The sequence below is a fragment of the Tachysurus fulvidraco genome, chromosome 1 (assembly GCF_022655615.1).
Source record: "Tachysurus fulvidraco isolate hzauxx_2018 chromosome 1, HZAU_PFXX_2.0, whole genome shotgun sequence".
Taxonomy (NCBI): domain Eukaryota; kingdom Metazoa; phylum Chordata; class Actinopteri; order Siluriformes; family Bagridae; genus Tachysurus; species Tachysurus fulvidraco.
Window position 1 is genome coordinate 4,529,815 of NC_062518.1, and position 15,609 is coordinate 4,545,423.

The 15,609-nt window shown below is 44.1% G+C and overlaps 1 protein-coding gene across 3 annotated transcripts in view; it reads left to right on the forward strand.

Moving 5' to 3' along the window:
- fto (FTO alpha-ketoglutarate dependent dioxygenase) overlaps positions 1-15,609 on the forward strand; it is a 171,644-nt gene that overhangs the window by 119,111 nt on the left and 36,924 nt on the right. Inside the window, exon 9 of one of the 3 annotated variants that reach the window (XM_047818270.1) lies at positions 5,917-6,118. The exons of the other annotated variants lie outside the window; for them this stretch is intronic. Coding sequence (XP_047674226.1) covers positions 5,917-5,956 — 40 coding nt within the window. The 3' untranslated portion in view covers positions 5,957-6,118. Of the gene's footprint in view, positions 1-5,916; positions 6,119-15,609 lie in introns of those variants that run through there. 3 annotated transcript variants of the gene reach the window in all.

The window sequence follows — 15,609 nt, forward strand, 5'->3', positions numbered from 1 at the left end:
TTGGAAAAAAGATTTGTAAAAAAAAATTTGCCTTTCTTCAAAGATCACATGAGAATAGTGTTAAAATTTAACACCCCCGTCCATCTGAAAGTTCGAAGTTTGAATACTTTTATCGTACGTATCAGTCAGAGATGCTCTTTGAAAAGGTTCATTTGTGTGCATTTTTTGTTCTGGCCCTGCTGCTTCTTCCCTCAGGCAGGACTGTGAGTTTGCACTCCGTCTCCCTCTATTGATTTTGAGTTGAATGTGCCTCCATTAGGGTGCTGCAGGGTGTGTGTGTGTGTGTGTGTGTGTGTGTGTGTGTGTGTGTGTGTGTGTGTGTGTGTGTGTGTGTGTGTGTGTTTTCCCCCTGGCGATAGTTCACCATCGATCAGCTCTGACTGGGAGAAGAAGTCAGACCAGGGTTAATATCGCCTGGTCTCACATACGATTATGCTACATTAGCCTGCTAGCGGTCAAACCTAGCAGGAGGGGGGTGGTCATGCTAAGCTAATTAGCACTTGCTTATCATATTGGTGATGACAGGAATTCACTGCTGTTCATTGATCTCTCGGGTTTTTTTTTTTTTCTTCCTCATTTTGGAGCACTTTTCTTGGGTTGCAGGTTCGTTGCACTCGATAGTCTCTTGTTCTCAATAGAATTCGTACACGTTCCACTTCCAGGAAACGATTAGCACTAGCAGGGCCCTAATGCTGCACTAATATGCTAAGTAGACCCACATAGATGCCTACTCAAGGAAAATTTAATACTACAAGCCTGGATCCAAATACCGCATTTGGGAGTTGATTCTTTAAAGTGCTAAAAGTGAGACGCTTGCGTTTTTTTTTTTTTTTTTTTTGGTGGTTTTTTTTTTTTTCTACTACTACTACTTTTTTTTTTTGCCTTTGAGCCATGTGTATGAACATCAATAGTGTTTGAAGCAGGTCAGAATCTGTTTAGAAAGAGCAACCCCCGCATGCGTGTGTGTACAATCTTCTAGAAGAATCCGGGACTGGGGTTTTTATAGAATATGACAGCTGTTGAGATGTGTTTGAAGATACTTCAGCAGGAGTGGCAGGTTGTGTGTGTGTGTGTGTGTGTGTGTGTGTGTGTGTGTGTGTGTGTGTGTGTGTGTGTGTGTGTGTGTGTGTGGTAAAAAGCAAGCCTTTTATGCTACCGAGACAGAAGCGTGACAGAGCCGTTCCACATCTGAAAGGCCACTAGTTCTCTAGGATACACACAGCCTTCTTAGCGAGCGCAAAGAACCAATGCTAATTTCTAGCTTTAGCAATTAAAGAGCTGCTGCGTTGCAGTCACACACCTTTGTCTCTCAGTCACCGTGAAAACACTGATCCGCTTGTCACCACGAACGTTATCCTGTAGCACCCTGCGTTCACTGCAACTCTGTTTCCTAGCTGTGTGTCAGTCGCTTGTTCTCACCTGTACAAACTTGTGTGTGTTATTTATATTTACAGCATTTAGCAGACGCCCTTATCCAGAGCGACTTGACTTTTAACATTTTATACGACTGAACAATAAGGGCCTTGCTTAGGGGCCCAGCCGTGGCAGCTTGGTGGAAGTAGGAATCGAACTCACAACCTTCCGATTGGTAGCCCAACACTTTAACCACTAGGCTACCACAAGGAATCGCCTGAAGTATGTTTACATGTATAGAAGTAAAAAAAAAAAAAAAAAAAAGACAAGACGACAGAAAGTTCAGTGGAAAAATGGTTGTATTCACATTTTTTAATAAAAATGTAATATTTCAAATCTGAATTTAATTAATTAATGTTTATTCATTTCGTTATGATTTTATATAAATATCAATTTAATTATTTTGGCTTTTCATTTCTTTCCTAAAATAAAATTAGTCGATTTATAAAACTTTTTTCTTCAAAAAAAAAATGCCTGCCTTTCGTCTGCAGAATGCTGTAAATGTAAATGTAATAAAATAGATTTATAACTTTCTTTAAGTGCAGAAAGTTAACATGCAGCCTGCAGGATGATCAGGTGCAAACGAACAGAGTCACGAAACGAGCTTATGTAGACTTTTACATACTTTTCGGAGAGAAACGTGCACACGGGCAGCTTAAGTACATGTTGCTGCGTTGTTACAAATCTGTGCTGTGATTTACTGCCATCACTCGTGAGCTCTGGCCTCCGGGGCCTAACCGGGTCATCAGGACACACTGAACAGGTTCCACAATAAATATCTTCCCAAATGGTACAAATTATATACATTGACTGTTATTGAAAGTCTTGTGATTTGTACTTTGTGAGATCTTCAGCTTCCCTGTCACGTTCTTTCTCTCACGCGCCCAGCCCATCACATTCCTCACGGTAATTTACGGTATGGCCGCCGGCACTTTTGCTCCATTCCGGGGCCTGGATGGAAGCTGATAGAGCTGCGTTGTTGAGCAATGTTGAAGCTAGCGCTTAATTAAAGATAGAAATGAAGAAAGACTGGAATCTGAATTGGAGGGAACAGAGGAGCCGTGTCATACTTAACCCTCCGTGATGGCTCACTGTATAGAACGAGAGAGAGGAAATGGAGACGTTTTCTTCGGAATAGTGAGGTCAAGCAGTTCCTGTGAATTTGTGACTCAAGTTTATTTAGCTCTTGAAGAAATATATCTTTGCGGGAATTATTTATTTATTTATTTATTTTTTTATTTTTTTTGACGAATTGATTTTTCAAGATTAACTTCAAGAGCAAGACAAACATCTTTACAGCTGCTATAGTGTAAGTGCAAACAGGAACTCGGTTATTTTCATGATGTTCCATGACATTAAAAGTAAATAGAAACAGATCGAACTTTATGATGCATCAACAAATCTTGGTGGTATAAGAGGTTTAAGGGTTAATCCCGACTATGTGACGGCAAAACGACTGCAGGACGTCATTGCCATATATTTAGTCTCTGAGTGGGATTTGTTGATGTTTATTAAATGTCTTAGTGCTTCTGCTCCTTAGAGCTTCTAATGGTCCTTCTGGTGAGTGACAGAATCTGTTTATAGATATCTCGGGGGCTAATTGTGTAACAAAGCGTTTATTTATTTATTTGTTTGTTTATTTAATAAATCCTCCATTCTTCCATCTCTCCCCATTGCTTATGTGTCGTTGTTTGTTTCCCAAACTTATGAGTCCTTTTCAAATTGCTGTTGACACTGTGGAGAAGCAGCTAATGATGGTGTGTAATGGCTTCTGATGACAAACTCCATGCTTGAAGAACCATGTAATCTCTCCACAATTAATTAAAGTACGTCCTGTTTCCCCCCCCCCAACACACACACACACACACACACACACACACACACACTCACACACACTCCCTCCTTCTTTCCTGCTTTCTTTTCTCTCTAACCAGATGCCAGTAAATGACTGGAATATCATTGCTGTCACCGGTAAAAAATGAAGAGCCAGGCCGTTAACAAAAGCGAGAGGTGCGTGGAGGCCCAGATGTGCCGTTCTCGCTACGTTAGCGTCGCAATAGATGCGCTGCACAGCATCTGTAGCAAGGGAGTTGTAATTACCACAGTGAGCCCCAGCAGTCTGTTTACAAGGATACACTCTGTGTGTGTGTGTGTGTGTGTGTGTGTGTGTGTGTGTGTGTGTGTGTGTGTGTGTGTGTGTGTGTGTGTGTGTGTGAGAGAGTGTGAGAGAGTGTGCGTTTTTGTCTTTTGCTTCAAGTCCAAAAGCCTGGCATCAAAAATGCTTTTGTTTTGAATGACTTTTATATTTCCATCCATCCATCCATCCATCCATCCTCTTTACTGCTTATCCTACACAGGGTCACAGGGAACATGGGGTCTATCCCAGGGGACTGAGGGAACATGGGGTCTATCCCAGGGGACTGAGGGAACATGGGGTCTATCCCAGGGGACTGAGGGAACATGGCAAGGGACCCCATGGCCAGGGCACCAACCTGTCGCGAGGCACAATCACACATACACTCAGACACTACGGACAATTTAGAGAAGCCGATCAACCTAAAATACTGACTTTTGACTGGAAGAGGAAACCGGCGAACTGGGAGTAAACCCCTGATGAACGGGGAGAAGCAAACTCTAGCACACCGTGTGGAGGTGGGAATGAACTCTACGAAGGTGTCAGGCAGACATGCTAACACTAAGCCGGTGTACCTATCTACAGTATTATATGAATTCTTTGGTACTTGGCGTTCAATCGAATTTATCGGAGCGTCGTCTCAAATCGTGTTTCGCCGGACAGGATACGAATTGAAAGGCAAACATTTTGAAGAACAAACATCTGAATATGTGAAACCGACGACTTTTAAAGCGAGTCGACTCTTTTGAATTCATGTGAATCATTTAATATAAAAACGAAATACGCCGTTTAGCTAATTTACCGTTTATGAGCACATACCGTTCCTAATATGTCGTCATGACTACCAAACTTTTTCTCGGTCGCTTATGTATATCGCTTTTCTCTCTTTATTTTTCTTCCACACGGTTATCGATCCAGAAGCCAGCGCGCAATTAAGCCTGTTTCGCAGATAATTCCTCCATCTTGGCTTATTTTTATAAGTAAATGAGAAATTTTCCATGCTTTGTGTAAGTTTTGATAGGAGCTATCGGTGTGTAGTTGCCTTTGCCATTGATTTGATTAAGGGCATTATGCATTGTCTAATGAGTTTTACACTTGGCTGGCTGAAAAAGAATTACCGGAGCAATATTTGACCCAGAAATCTTTGCTCCCACCTGCTCTTCATCTCCCCCAAACTCACAACTCTAACACCTCACCAATCATCTTCCCTTTCTTCCTTTCCTCTCCATCCCTTCTTCTGGCTCGTGGCAAATAAACCAGCTCCAGCGTTAAAACAAATAGCAGATCAATGAGACAGATCGAGTTTAGTTAGACACTTATTTGTTTTTTCCTCCTTCACATTGATTTTTTTTTCCAGCACTTTTGCTTTCATTTCCATTTTTTTTTCCGTGCCCGTGTAATAAACACGATGTCGTGACTATGAAAATTAGACTGCAAAGAAAAGCTTTAAAAATGTTTTTAGCAATTTTCCGCATGACAATTTGCCCCCTAATTAAAGAGCAAGGGCACGATCGGGCAAACTTTTCTTATTCTTCTTATATATTTATTTATTTTTATCTTGTTGGGCGTCTCAGACCTGCCTGCGTTTGGAAACATCAGCATATAAAAGATGGGTTGAATATGTTGGGCAGAATATTGCCCTTCTCCTCCGCACCCAATCCGTCTTGCTTAGGGAGGCAATCTTAGGTGGAGTAGATATAAACTAATATTTGTGTATCACCTCAGCGAGACAATACAAAGACGGCAGTGATTTTTCATCTCTTTATGCATACAGAGGAAGCATGAAGGATTGCAGTTTAGGGCTTTTTTTTTCTTCTCCTTTTGCGAGATTGGCGGCTAAAGCTGCGGTCGCCGTCGGCGCCCAGGGCCACTTCTGATGTCACGGCGAGCAGAGGAAGAGTGATGAGAGCATTATGCTCGCCTGTCACCCTGCTGCGAGTTTCCTTCTGCCAGGCGTGCGTCAAACACACACACACAAACACACAAACATACACACACACACACACACACACACACACACACACACACATTCATTCATATGTGCAAACCCAGATTAACACATACAGAGACACTTACTCTCATTCATATGCTCTCTCTCTCTCTCTCTCTCTCTCTCTCTCTCTCTCTCTCTCTCTCTCTCTCTCTCTCTCTCACACACACACACACACACACACACACACTTGGTGCTATGACTGACAACCGGGCCTGACATAATTCTCTCTGTCATCTCTCTCTTCGGCCTCTTTATTGCCCCTGCTGTGGTTGAGCCTTAGGAGCAAGAGAGAGATAAATCTGTTATTTATAGCCTCCCCTTCTTCCTCCCTCCTTTTCTGCTTCTATCCCTCCCTTGCTCTCCGCTCCACTAACAGACCGTCTTATGGGGGTAATCTACCTGCGTTAGCCAGCTAGCCTATTCATCACCACGAGCAGGCCCAGAGGGGTCACGCCGCTCGTCTCTCGCCAGGGCACCGAGTCCGTGAAGCAAGCCGAGCGACTGAGGAAGAGCGAGCCGAGCTCCAGATCAAGCTGTGGACAAACATGAGGCAGCTCACAGCAATAAGGAGGAATTAGGTCTGGATTGACACACACACTCAGGGTCTACACTCCTGTGATTAGATCTCATATTAGCAGTTAGCGTGCGGATAACACCTGAAACCCCTCCTGTGCACAGAGTAAGCTCTTAGACTTATTGAGTACACACCAATTGAGTGTTCACAGACTAAACTATGTGTGTATGTGTGTGGTGTTTGTGTGTGTATAGAGAGAGAGAGAGAGAGAGAGAGAGAGAGAGAGAGAGCACACATATCCTGAGGTACAGGACACTGAGGTACTGATGCTAATATAAACAATAAAAGAATGAGCTTAGCATTAATTTCTCAGGTTTGTGTGTATGTGAGTGTGTTTGTTAGTGAGTGAGAGAGAGACACACAACAGATTCTGAAGTAATGCTTTACACAGATGCCAATTCTTAGCTCTGTAAGTGTGTGTGTGTGTGTGTGTGTGTGTGTGTGTGTGTGTGTGTGTGTGTGTGTGTGTGTGTGTGTGTAAAGAGAGAGAATGTGAGAAGCTCTGAGGTAATACTTTACATTGATGCTAATATAAACTGTAAAACAATCACCGTAGCATCACTACCCAAAGTTTGTAAACATTCCAGTCTGGTTAAAATAAAAAAGTGTAAGTGTGTGTGTGTGTGTGTGTGTGTGTGTGTGTGTACCCACACTTCACCAGTCAAACACAATTCTCCTCGCTGCATGAGAGAGAGAGAGAGAGAGAGAGAGAGAGAGAGAGAGAGAGAGATTTGTTCTCTCCCCTTGAAGGTGCTGGTGCTTTATTTTTTGTCTATTGCATCTCCTGTCAGCAAAGTCACATGTTTTTCGCCTCTCAACGTTTCTGTTTACTCTTTATATTTCTGTATTATCACCCTTTGTCACCTCTCTTCATCGCCTTTTCTCCTCTTTCCTCCTCCTCCTCCTCGGTATAGGTTCAGTAAGGGTTTATAAGGTGTATATATTTATCCACTCCATCTAACATTTGGGTTTCTTCCACTAAACATCTTCTCAGACTGAATAAATGGCCATGTGAGCGTCTCTGAGATGAGATCAGGCTTCTCATCCCCTGCTCTCCGTGCCCAGATATATTGAGGCTCAATGGGCAACGAGCTGGTCATCACTCTCTAAACTCGGGTAAATAGAGCAGCTCTATTTGATTCTTATTGCACCACGGTTCGAGCGATGATCCCCCGGGGGCCTCGCACTGCTCCAGAGGATGCCTACCTAACTGTCGGACTCATTAGACCCTATTAGATAAAGAAAAACACAGCGAGGCTTCAGGGCTCATGGGGTCTGACATGGACTTTCCTCACACATTTAATCCTCTTTTCTTATGCCTGTATATCCACATAACTATATATCAGCTCAGAGGAGTGAATAAAAGAATGAATTAATGAGTGGATGAATGAATGAATGAATGAATGAATGAATGAATGAATGAATGAATTCAATCCTATTCAACTGTTTAAATATTACACATATTCCTCACATATCGAGCATCAAATATATTGATATTGATGTATATTTTTTTTCTTCTGTATAATAAAATAACTAAAATAAAATGCATAAAATATGTATAACTTTTATTTATTTGTTTGTTTGTTTGTTTGTTTGTTTGTTAGAACTGCTAAACCAGCCAATTTTACTCACAACAAAAAGTATATATTTTAGCCAGTAGTATAAGTAAAGATTGGTTTAAAAAAAATAACAATAATTAAATATCATGGACTGTTTTGTAAACAATTGTTATTCGGTTGTTTTTTTTTTTTTTTTTGGTCAAATTTTAAATTCTAGAAGTTTCTTCTCTCGCTGTTGGAATTTCACACGGCTCACACTACTTATAATGCACAATGATGTGGAATAGTGCGTAAGGACACCGAATCGATCGGCTTCCGGTGAGAGAGTCGTGTTCGTACTAAGATCTAGACAAACCTCACGACTGAAGATTATCCTTTGTGATGTTCAGTTGTACCTGTGCCAGAATTCAGAATGTTGTACAGTGTAAAGTGTAAACGAGAGAGAGAGAGAGTGAGAGAGTGTGAGAGAGAGAGAGAGAGGGGGGGGGGGGACACAGATGTGTGATGTGTGTAAATTGTGTCAGACATTCATCATTATGATTCACCAAAAGTGAATCTGTTCGGTGCCATTTCTTTTTATGGTGTCTAAAGAGTGTGTGTGTGTGTGTGTGTGTGTGTGTGTGTGTGTGTGTGTGTGTGTGTGTGTGTGTGTGTGTGCTGACCCCACTTATCTTGTACTATGGTTGGTTATCTGATGACATGCTCAGGCCGATCTCACCGCAATCATAGAGCTCTCTCTCTGTCTGTCTGTCCCTCTCTCTTTTTCTCTTTCTTGCTGTCTTTGTCTCTTACTGTCACTCTTTCGCACTCTCTCACTTTCACTCTCGCTTTCTCTCTCTCTCTCTCTCTCTCTCTCTCTCTCTCTCACTGTCTCTATCTCTCTCACTGTCTCTCTCACTGTCTCTCTCACTTCCACTCTCGATCTCACTCTCTCGCTATCTCTGACTCTCTCTCTCTTTCTCTCTCTGGCTGTCTTTCTCTCTCTCACGGTCTTCTTCTCACTTCTCACTCTCTTTCTTTCTCTGTCGCTCTCTCTGGCTGTCTATCTCACTTTCACTCTTGCTCTCTTTCCTTTTCTATCCACTGGGCTTAATGGTATATTACGCTTTCTTAATACCAAAATAAGGATTTATGTCTAGTGCATCAAAAGGCCATTTTCCACTCCTCTCTCTCTCTCTCTCTCTCTCTCTCTCTCTCTCTCTCTCTCTCTCTCTCTCTCTCTCTCTCTCTCCATCTTTACCACAAATTGTAATACTGCACACAGTAAAGCGAGTATTGATGTGTCTGCAGCACTGAAATCATTGTCTGCTATGAGCAGGGAAATCTGTTTGTTCTGTACACAGTGACCTCAGCACACTCAGATATATTCAGCCTTATGGATCCACAGTATACAGATCTATCTACAGATATACAGTACATCCAGTAATACCTGAGAAACTGTTCTGACTCCTGCTACATGAGTATTTACAGCATTTTGTACCCAGGTTGATAATATGAGGAGAGATGAGGCCTTCCAGTAATACACTCAGTGTAGGCTGACTCAAGCTTACATTATTATAAGCTGAATATATTTTGACATAAATCTCTACTGAGTCCTGGGGGTGTGTTTATTATGTTTATTTGTAAGCTTTTAGAAATTTGCAAGTGACAATAAGTTAGTTTTCAGCAGATAATAACTAACCAAGACACCCCCCCTCAAAAAAAAGAATTAATAATAATAATAATAATAATAATAATAATAATAATAATAATATGTTGTAAGTTTTCATGAAATTTTAACGAAATATTTTACTAATTATTTTTTAAATAAATAAATAAATAAATAAATAAATAGTATATGTATGATGTAAATGTGTATGTATAATATATATATATATATATATATATATATATATATATATATATATATATATATATATATATATATATATATATAACAATAACAATATAGCATCTGAAATGGTTTGTATGTCAAATATCCATCCATCCATTTTCTACCGCTTATCCGGGGCCGGGTCGCGGGGGCAGCAGTCTAAGCAGGGATGCCCAGACTTCCCTCTCCCCAGACACTTCCTCCAGCTCTTCCGGGGGAATACCGAGGCGTTCCCAGGCCAGCCGAGAGACATAGTCCCTCCAGCGTGTCCTAGGTCTTCCCCGGGGCCTCCTCCCGGTTGGACATGCCCGGAACACCTCCCCAGGGAGGCGTCCAGGAGGCATCCGAAACAGATGCCCGAGCCACCTCAGCTGACCCCTCTCAATGTGGAGGAGCAGCGGCTCTACTCTGAGCTCCTCCCGAGTGACTGAGCTCCTCACCCTATCTCTAAGGGTGCGCCCAGCCACTCTGCGGAGGAAACTCATTTCGGCCGCCTGTATCCGGGATCTTGTCCTTTCGGTCATGACCCAAAGCTCATGGCCATAGGTGAGGGTAGGAACGTAGATCGACTGGTAAATAGAGAGCTTCGCCTTGCGGCTCAGCTCTTTCTTCACCACAACAGATCGATATATCGACCGCATCACTGCGGAAGATACACCGATCCGCCTGTCGATCTCCCGCTCCATCCTTCCCTCACTCGTGAACAGGACCCCAAGATACTTAAACTCCTCCACTTGGGGCAGGAACTCTCCACCAACCTGAAGAGGGCAAGCCACCCTTTTCCGGCTGAGAACCATGGCCTCGGACTTGGAGGTGCTGATTCTCATCCCCGCCGCTTCACACTCGGCTGCAAACCGTCCCAGTGCATGCTGAAGGTCCTGATTTGAAAAAGCCAACAGGACAACATCATCTGCAAAAAGCAGAGACGAAATCCTGTGGTCCCCAAACCTGACTCCCTCTGGCCCCCGACTGCGCCTAGAAATCCTGTCCATATAAATAATGAACAGGACCGGTGACAAAGGGCAGCCCTGCCGGAGTCCAACATGCACCGGGAACAAGTCTGACTTACACCCGGCGATGCGAACCAAACTCCTGCTCCGGTCATATAGGGACCGGACAGCCCTTAACAGAGGGCCCCGGACCCCATACTCCCAGAGCACCCCCCACAGGCCATCACGAGGGACACAGTCAAATGCCTTCTCCAGATTCACAAAACACATGTGGACTTTTTGGGCAAACTCCCATGAACCCTCCAACAACCTGGTGAGGGTATGGAGATGGTCCAGTGTTCCACGACCAGGACGAAACCCGCATTGTTCCTCCTGAATCCAAGGTTCGACTATCGGCCGAATTCTCCTCTCCAGTACCCTGGCATAGACTTTTCCGGGGAGGCTGAGGAGTGTGATCCCCCAATAGTTGGAACACACCCTCCGGTCCCCCTTCTTAAACAGAGGGACCACCACCCCAGTCTGCCAGTCCAGAGGCACTGTCCCCAACTGCCACGCAGACAAAGAGCGGTTCAAAAACCCTTTATGAAGAAAATTATAACAAGGTCCGTGACGTCGCCCGGTATGGCGCAACCGGGGCCCCACCCTGGAGCCAGGCCCGGGGTTGGGGCTTGCATGCGAGTGCCTGGTGGCCGGGTCTTACCCCACGGGGCCCGGCCGATCTCCTGTGGGCCCACCACCTGCAGGAGAAACCGTAAGGGGCTGGTGCAATGTGGATTGGGTGGCAGTCGAAGGCGGGAGCCTCGGCGACCCAATCTCCGGATACGGAATCTGACTCCAGGGACATGGAATGTCACCTCGCTGGGGAGGAAGGAGCCTGAGCTGGTGCGGGAGGTTGAGAGATACCGACTAGAGATAGTTGGGCTCGCCTCCACGCACAGCTTGGGCTCTGGAACCCAACTCCTCGAGAGAGGCTGGACTCTCTACTACTCTGGAGTTGCCCGCGGTGAGAGGCGGCGGGCTGGTGTGGGCTTGCTCATAGCCCCCCAGCTCAGCAGCCATGTGTCGGAGTTCACCCCGGTGAACGAGAGGGTCGTTTCCCTGCGCCTTCGGGTTGGGGAGAGGTCTCTCACTGTTATTTGTGCTTATGGGCCAAATGGCAGTGTAGAGTACCCGACCTTCTTGGCGTCTCTGGGAGGTGTGCTAGAAAGTGCCCCGACTGGGGACTCCGTCGTTCTACTGGGGGACTTCAACGCTCACGTGGGCAGCGACAGTGACACCTGGAGGGGCGTGATTGGGAGGAACGCCCCCCCCCGAACTGAACCCGAGTGGTGTTCTGTTATTGGACTTCTGTGCTAGTCACAGTTTGTCCATAACAAACACCATGTTCAAGCATAAGGGTGTCCATCAGTACACATGGCACCAGGACACCCTAGGTCGGAAGTCGATGATCGACTTTGTGGTTGTTTCATCTGACCTCCGGCCGTATGTCTTGGACACTCGGGTAAAGAGAGGGGCGGAGCTGTCAACTGATCACCACCTGGTGGTGAGTTGGGTCCGATGGCAGGGGAGGAAGTTGGACAGACTTGGCAGACCCAAACGTACTGTGAGGGTCCGTTGGGAACGTTTGGCAGAGTCTCCTGTCAGAGAGATCTTCAACTCTCACCTCCGGCAGAGCTTCAACCAGATCCCGAGGGAGGTTGGAGACATTGAGTCCGAGTGGACCATGTTCTCCAACTCCATTGTTGATGCAGCCGCACGGAGCTGTGGCCGTAAGGTCTCCGGTGCCTGTCGTGGCGGCAATCCTCGAACCCGGTGGTGGACCTCGGAAGTAAGGGATGCCGTCAAGCTGAAGAAGGAGTCCTATCGAGCCTGGTTGGCTCGGGGGACTCCGGAGGCAGCTGATGGTTACCGGAGGGCCAAGCGAGCTTCAGCCCGGGTGGTTGCAGAGGCAAAAACTCGGGTCTGGGAGGAGTTCGGTGAGGCCATGGAGAAGGACTATCGGTTGGCCTCGAAGAAATTCTGGCAAACCGTCCGGCGTCTCAGGAGGGGGAAGCAGTGCCCTGCTCACACTGTTTACAGTGGGAGTGGGAATCTGCTGACTGACATCCTGAGACGGTGGAAGGAGTACTTCGAGGATCTCCTCAACCCCACCAACATGTCTTCCATTGAGGAAGCAGAGGCGGAGGGCTCGGTAGTGGACTCGTCGATCCCCCAAGCTGAGGTCACTGAGGTAGTTGAGAAGCTCCTCGGTGGCAAGGCACCGGGGGTGGATGAGATCCGCCCTGAGTACCTTAAGTCTCTGGATGTTGTGGGGCTGTCTTGGCTGACACGCCTAAAAAAAAAAATTATTAAAATATTTCATTGAAATTTCATGAAAACTTGTATTAGTATTATATATAATACTATTTCTACTGCTAATAATAATAATAATAATAATAATAATAATTAACTATAGTTTTACACATATTTATTACAGTATTCAGGAAATTTCCAAGAAATATTTTAATAATTTTTTATTTTTTTTTATTTTGACACACAAACCATTTCAGATGTTGCTTATTTAATAAACATTTTTCCCCTTCACCTTCCTTAGCAATCACAACTGTGTGCATGTCAAATAAATGTCTAATACTCTTCTAAAATCTTTATTATTGTGATATTTATATTCCCATCACAATCCTGTGAACTTAGAATGGACCTCATTATCAATGCATTATAAACATCTGTATAAGCTCGACTGCCTTTATGTAAATACTTCTAAAGCAGTACGTGTCATTAAGACAAATGCATTATAACATGTTATCAATGTATTCGTAACTCAGACAAACAATCTTCATAGACACAGTTAGTGTTTTTTTTTTTTTCAACCCACTCAACACACACACACACACACACAGTATAGATCTGCTGTTGACGAGCAGAATTTGCAGGCTAATCAATGGTCAGTGTAAAGACACGAGGACCAGTGTATGTAATCACTGATCGTACAAGATGTCCGTCGAAACGATCGGCTCGTGGTCCGGCTGACAGTCAGTACTCTGTGTGTGTGTGTGTGTGTGTGTGCGTGTGTGCGTGTGTGTGTGTGTGTGTGTGTGTGTGTGCGTGTGTGCGTGTGTGTGTGCGTGTGTGGTGAGTTCAATCCAGCAGGTGAGAAATAAAAAAAAAGAAATGAACCCTTCTAACTTTGGTGTATTATTCATTTTTATTTCAGAGTAAAAAGAAAAACTTCAATATTTATTCAGTGTTTCTCTGATATTTATTTATCCTTTTTGATCTGATCTGGTTTATGATTCAATTCTGAGAAGCAGGAAGATTTTAACAACACTTTTTCATTCTTCAAACAATTCCTACAATGGAAATTGGGATCGATACTTACAGAGACGTGTTATGTGTAGACGTGTGTGTGTGTGTGTGTGTGTGTGTGAGAGAGAGTGTGTCTGTGTGTGCATCTTTCCTGTTCTGAGGGCACATGGCGGAAGTGTGGTTCAGCATGTGTGTGTGTCATCCATTATTTATTATTGGTGATGACAGAGAGGCGACTGGCAGCAGCTGTGCGGGTATCGATTGATCCGGAGATTTCCGTGCCTGCCTCTAGTGATGCTGCTTTGTCTGTGTGTGTGTGTATGTGTGTATATGTGTGTGTGTGTGTGTGTGTCTGGGTGTGTACCAGATCATGTTTACTGCAGAAATATGGCCTTAACGGAATACTTCAGTTCATTTCCTTTGACTTTATCTATCAAATTTGCAGAATGTCAACAATTAGTTTCCAGAGACAAGAAAAAAAAAATACACAAGTTCTAACAAATCTCAAGATTGTTCCGTAACAGTTTTGTCAGTAGTTCCAGTTAATATTTTATGTTAATGCTTCTAACACATTATATGTTGCATCCTACATGCTTGGTTACTCCTTTGGTTACAGGAGCTCAGGTGAGACGTTTTCTCCTTCCTCATGTACTAAGACATGGACTGATCGTTCAGCCACTGTATCAGGGATGCCTTTAGTGGAACACATTTATTAGAATTACATTCATGGCATTCGTTATCGACATACATTTTTATCTCATTTTATACATGTGAGAAATTGAGGGTTTAAGGGGCCTTGCTGAGGGGCCCGAAACTTGCTGGACCTGGGATTTGAACTCACAGCCTTCTGATCTGTAGTCCCACACCTTAGCCCACACCTGAGCTACCAGCCACTGAACTAATCCTCACAGATTATAGAGTAAATTATTATAGCTGCCCTATAACTTTACATACAAATGAGTTTTGAGGGTTTTTGTTATATTTGTTGTGGATTTTTCTCAGTATATTAAACATGCTGATGTCATACACGTTATAGACGCACGTAGCGTTAGGTTAAAACGTGCTGCAGTACTCCATTAAGTGACTGCTTGCCCTCTCACATATCATCTGATAATCGTTTTTATTGGCATTAATCTACCCTCTTACGGTTTGTGCTTTAAATTCTTTTCATTTGGTTACCATATATATGGGCCTTGGCATGTGGGTGTAATTTGTGTGGAGAGTGTACTGTGTGTGTGTGTGTGTGTGTGTGTGTGTCTCATTTTTATAGGGGTATATAAAACTGGATCTAAATGAGCCCTGCTCGTTTTGCTCTGCCGTCCGCAGCCATTATGAGTTAACCCTAATTACAGTTATTCCTGTCCTAATGAAGATAGTGAGCCAACACTGCAGAGATTCATTTACACCGCACGCACACACACACACACACACACACACACACACACACACACACACACACACACACACACACACACACACCAAGAACCAAGCACACATAATGACACAATAATGCTTACATCTAGTGTGTGTGTGTGTGTGTGTGTGTGTGTGTGTGTGTGTGTGTGTGTGTGTGTGTGTGTGTGTGTGTGAGCGTCTGCTGAATGCACTGTCCATTAATTTCATCTGAACTTCCTATCACCATGTACAGATGCCTATACATAAATGACTCTCTGGTGTGTGGGTTTGTGCGTGTGTGTGTGTGTGTGTCTGTCTGAAAAACCTGACTGGACCTAATGACGCGGAAATAGGCCGTATGCCGTTACACACACACACACAGACACAGAGGCATTATCTCTGCTGCATAGACTCA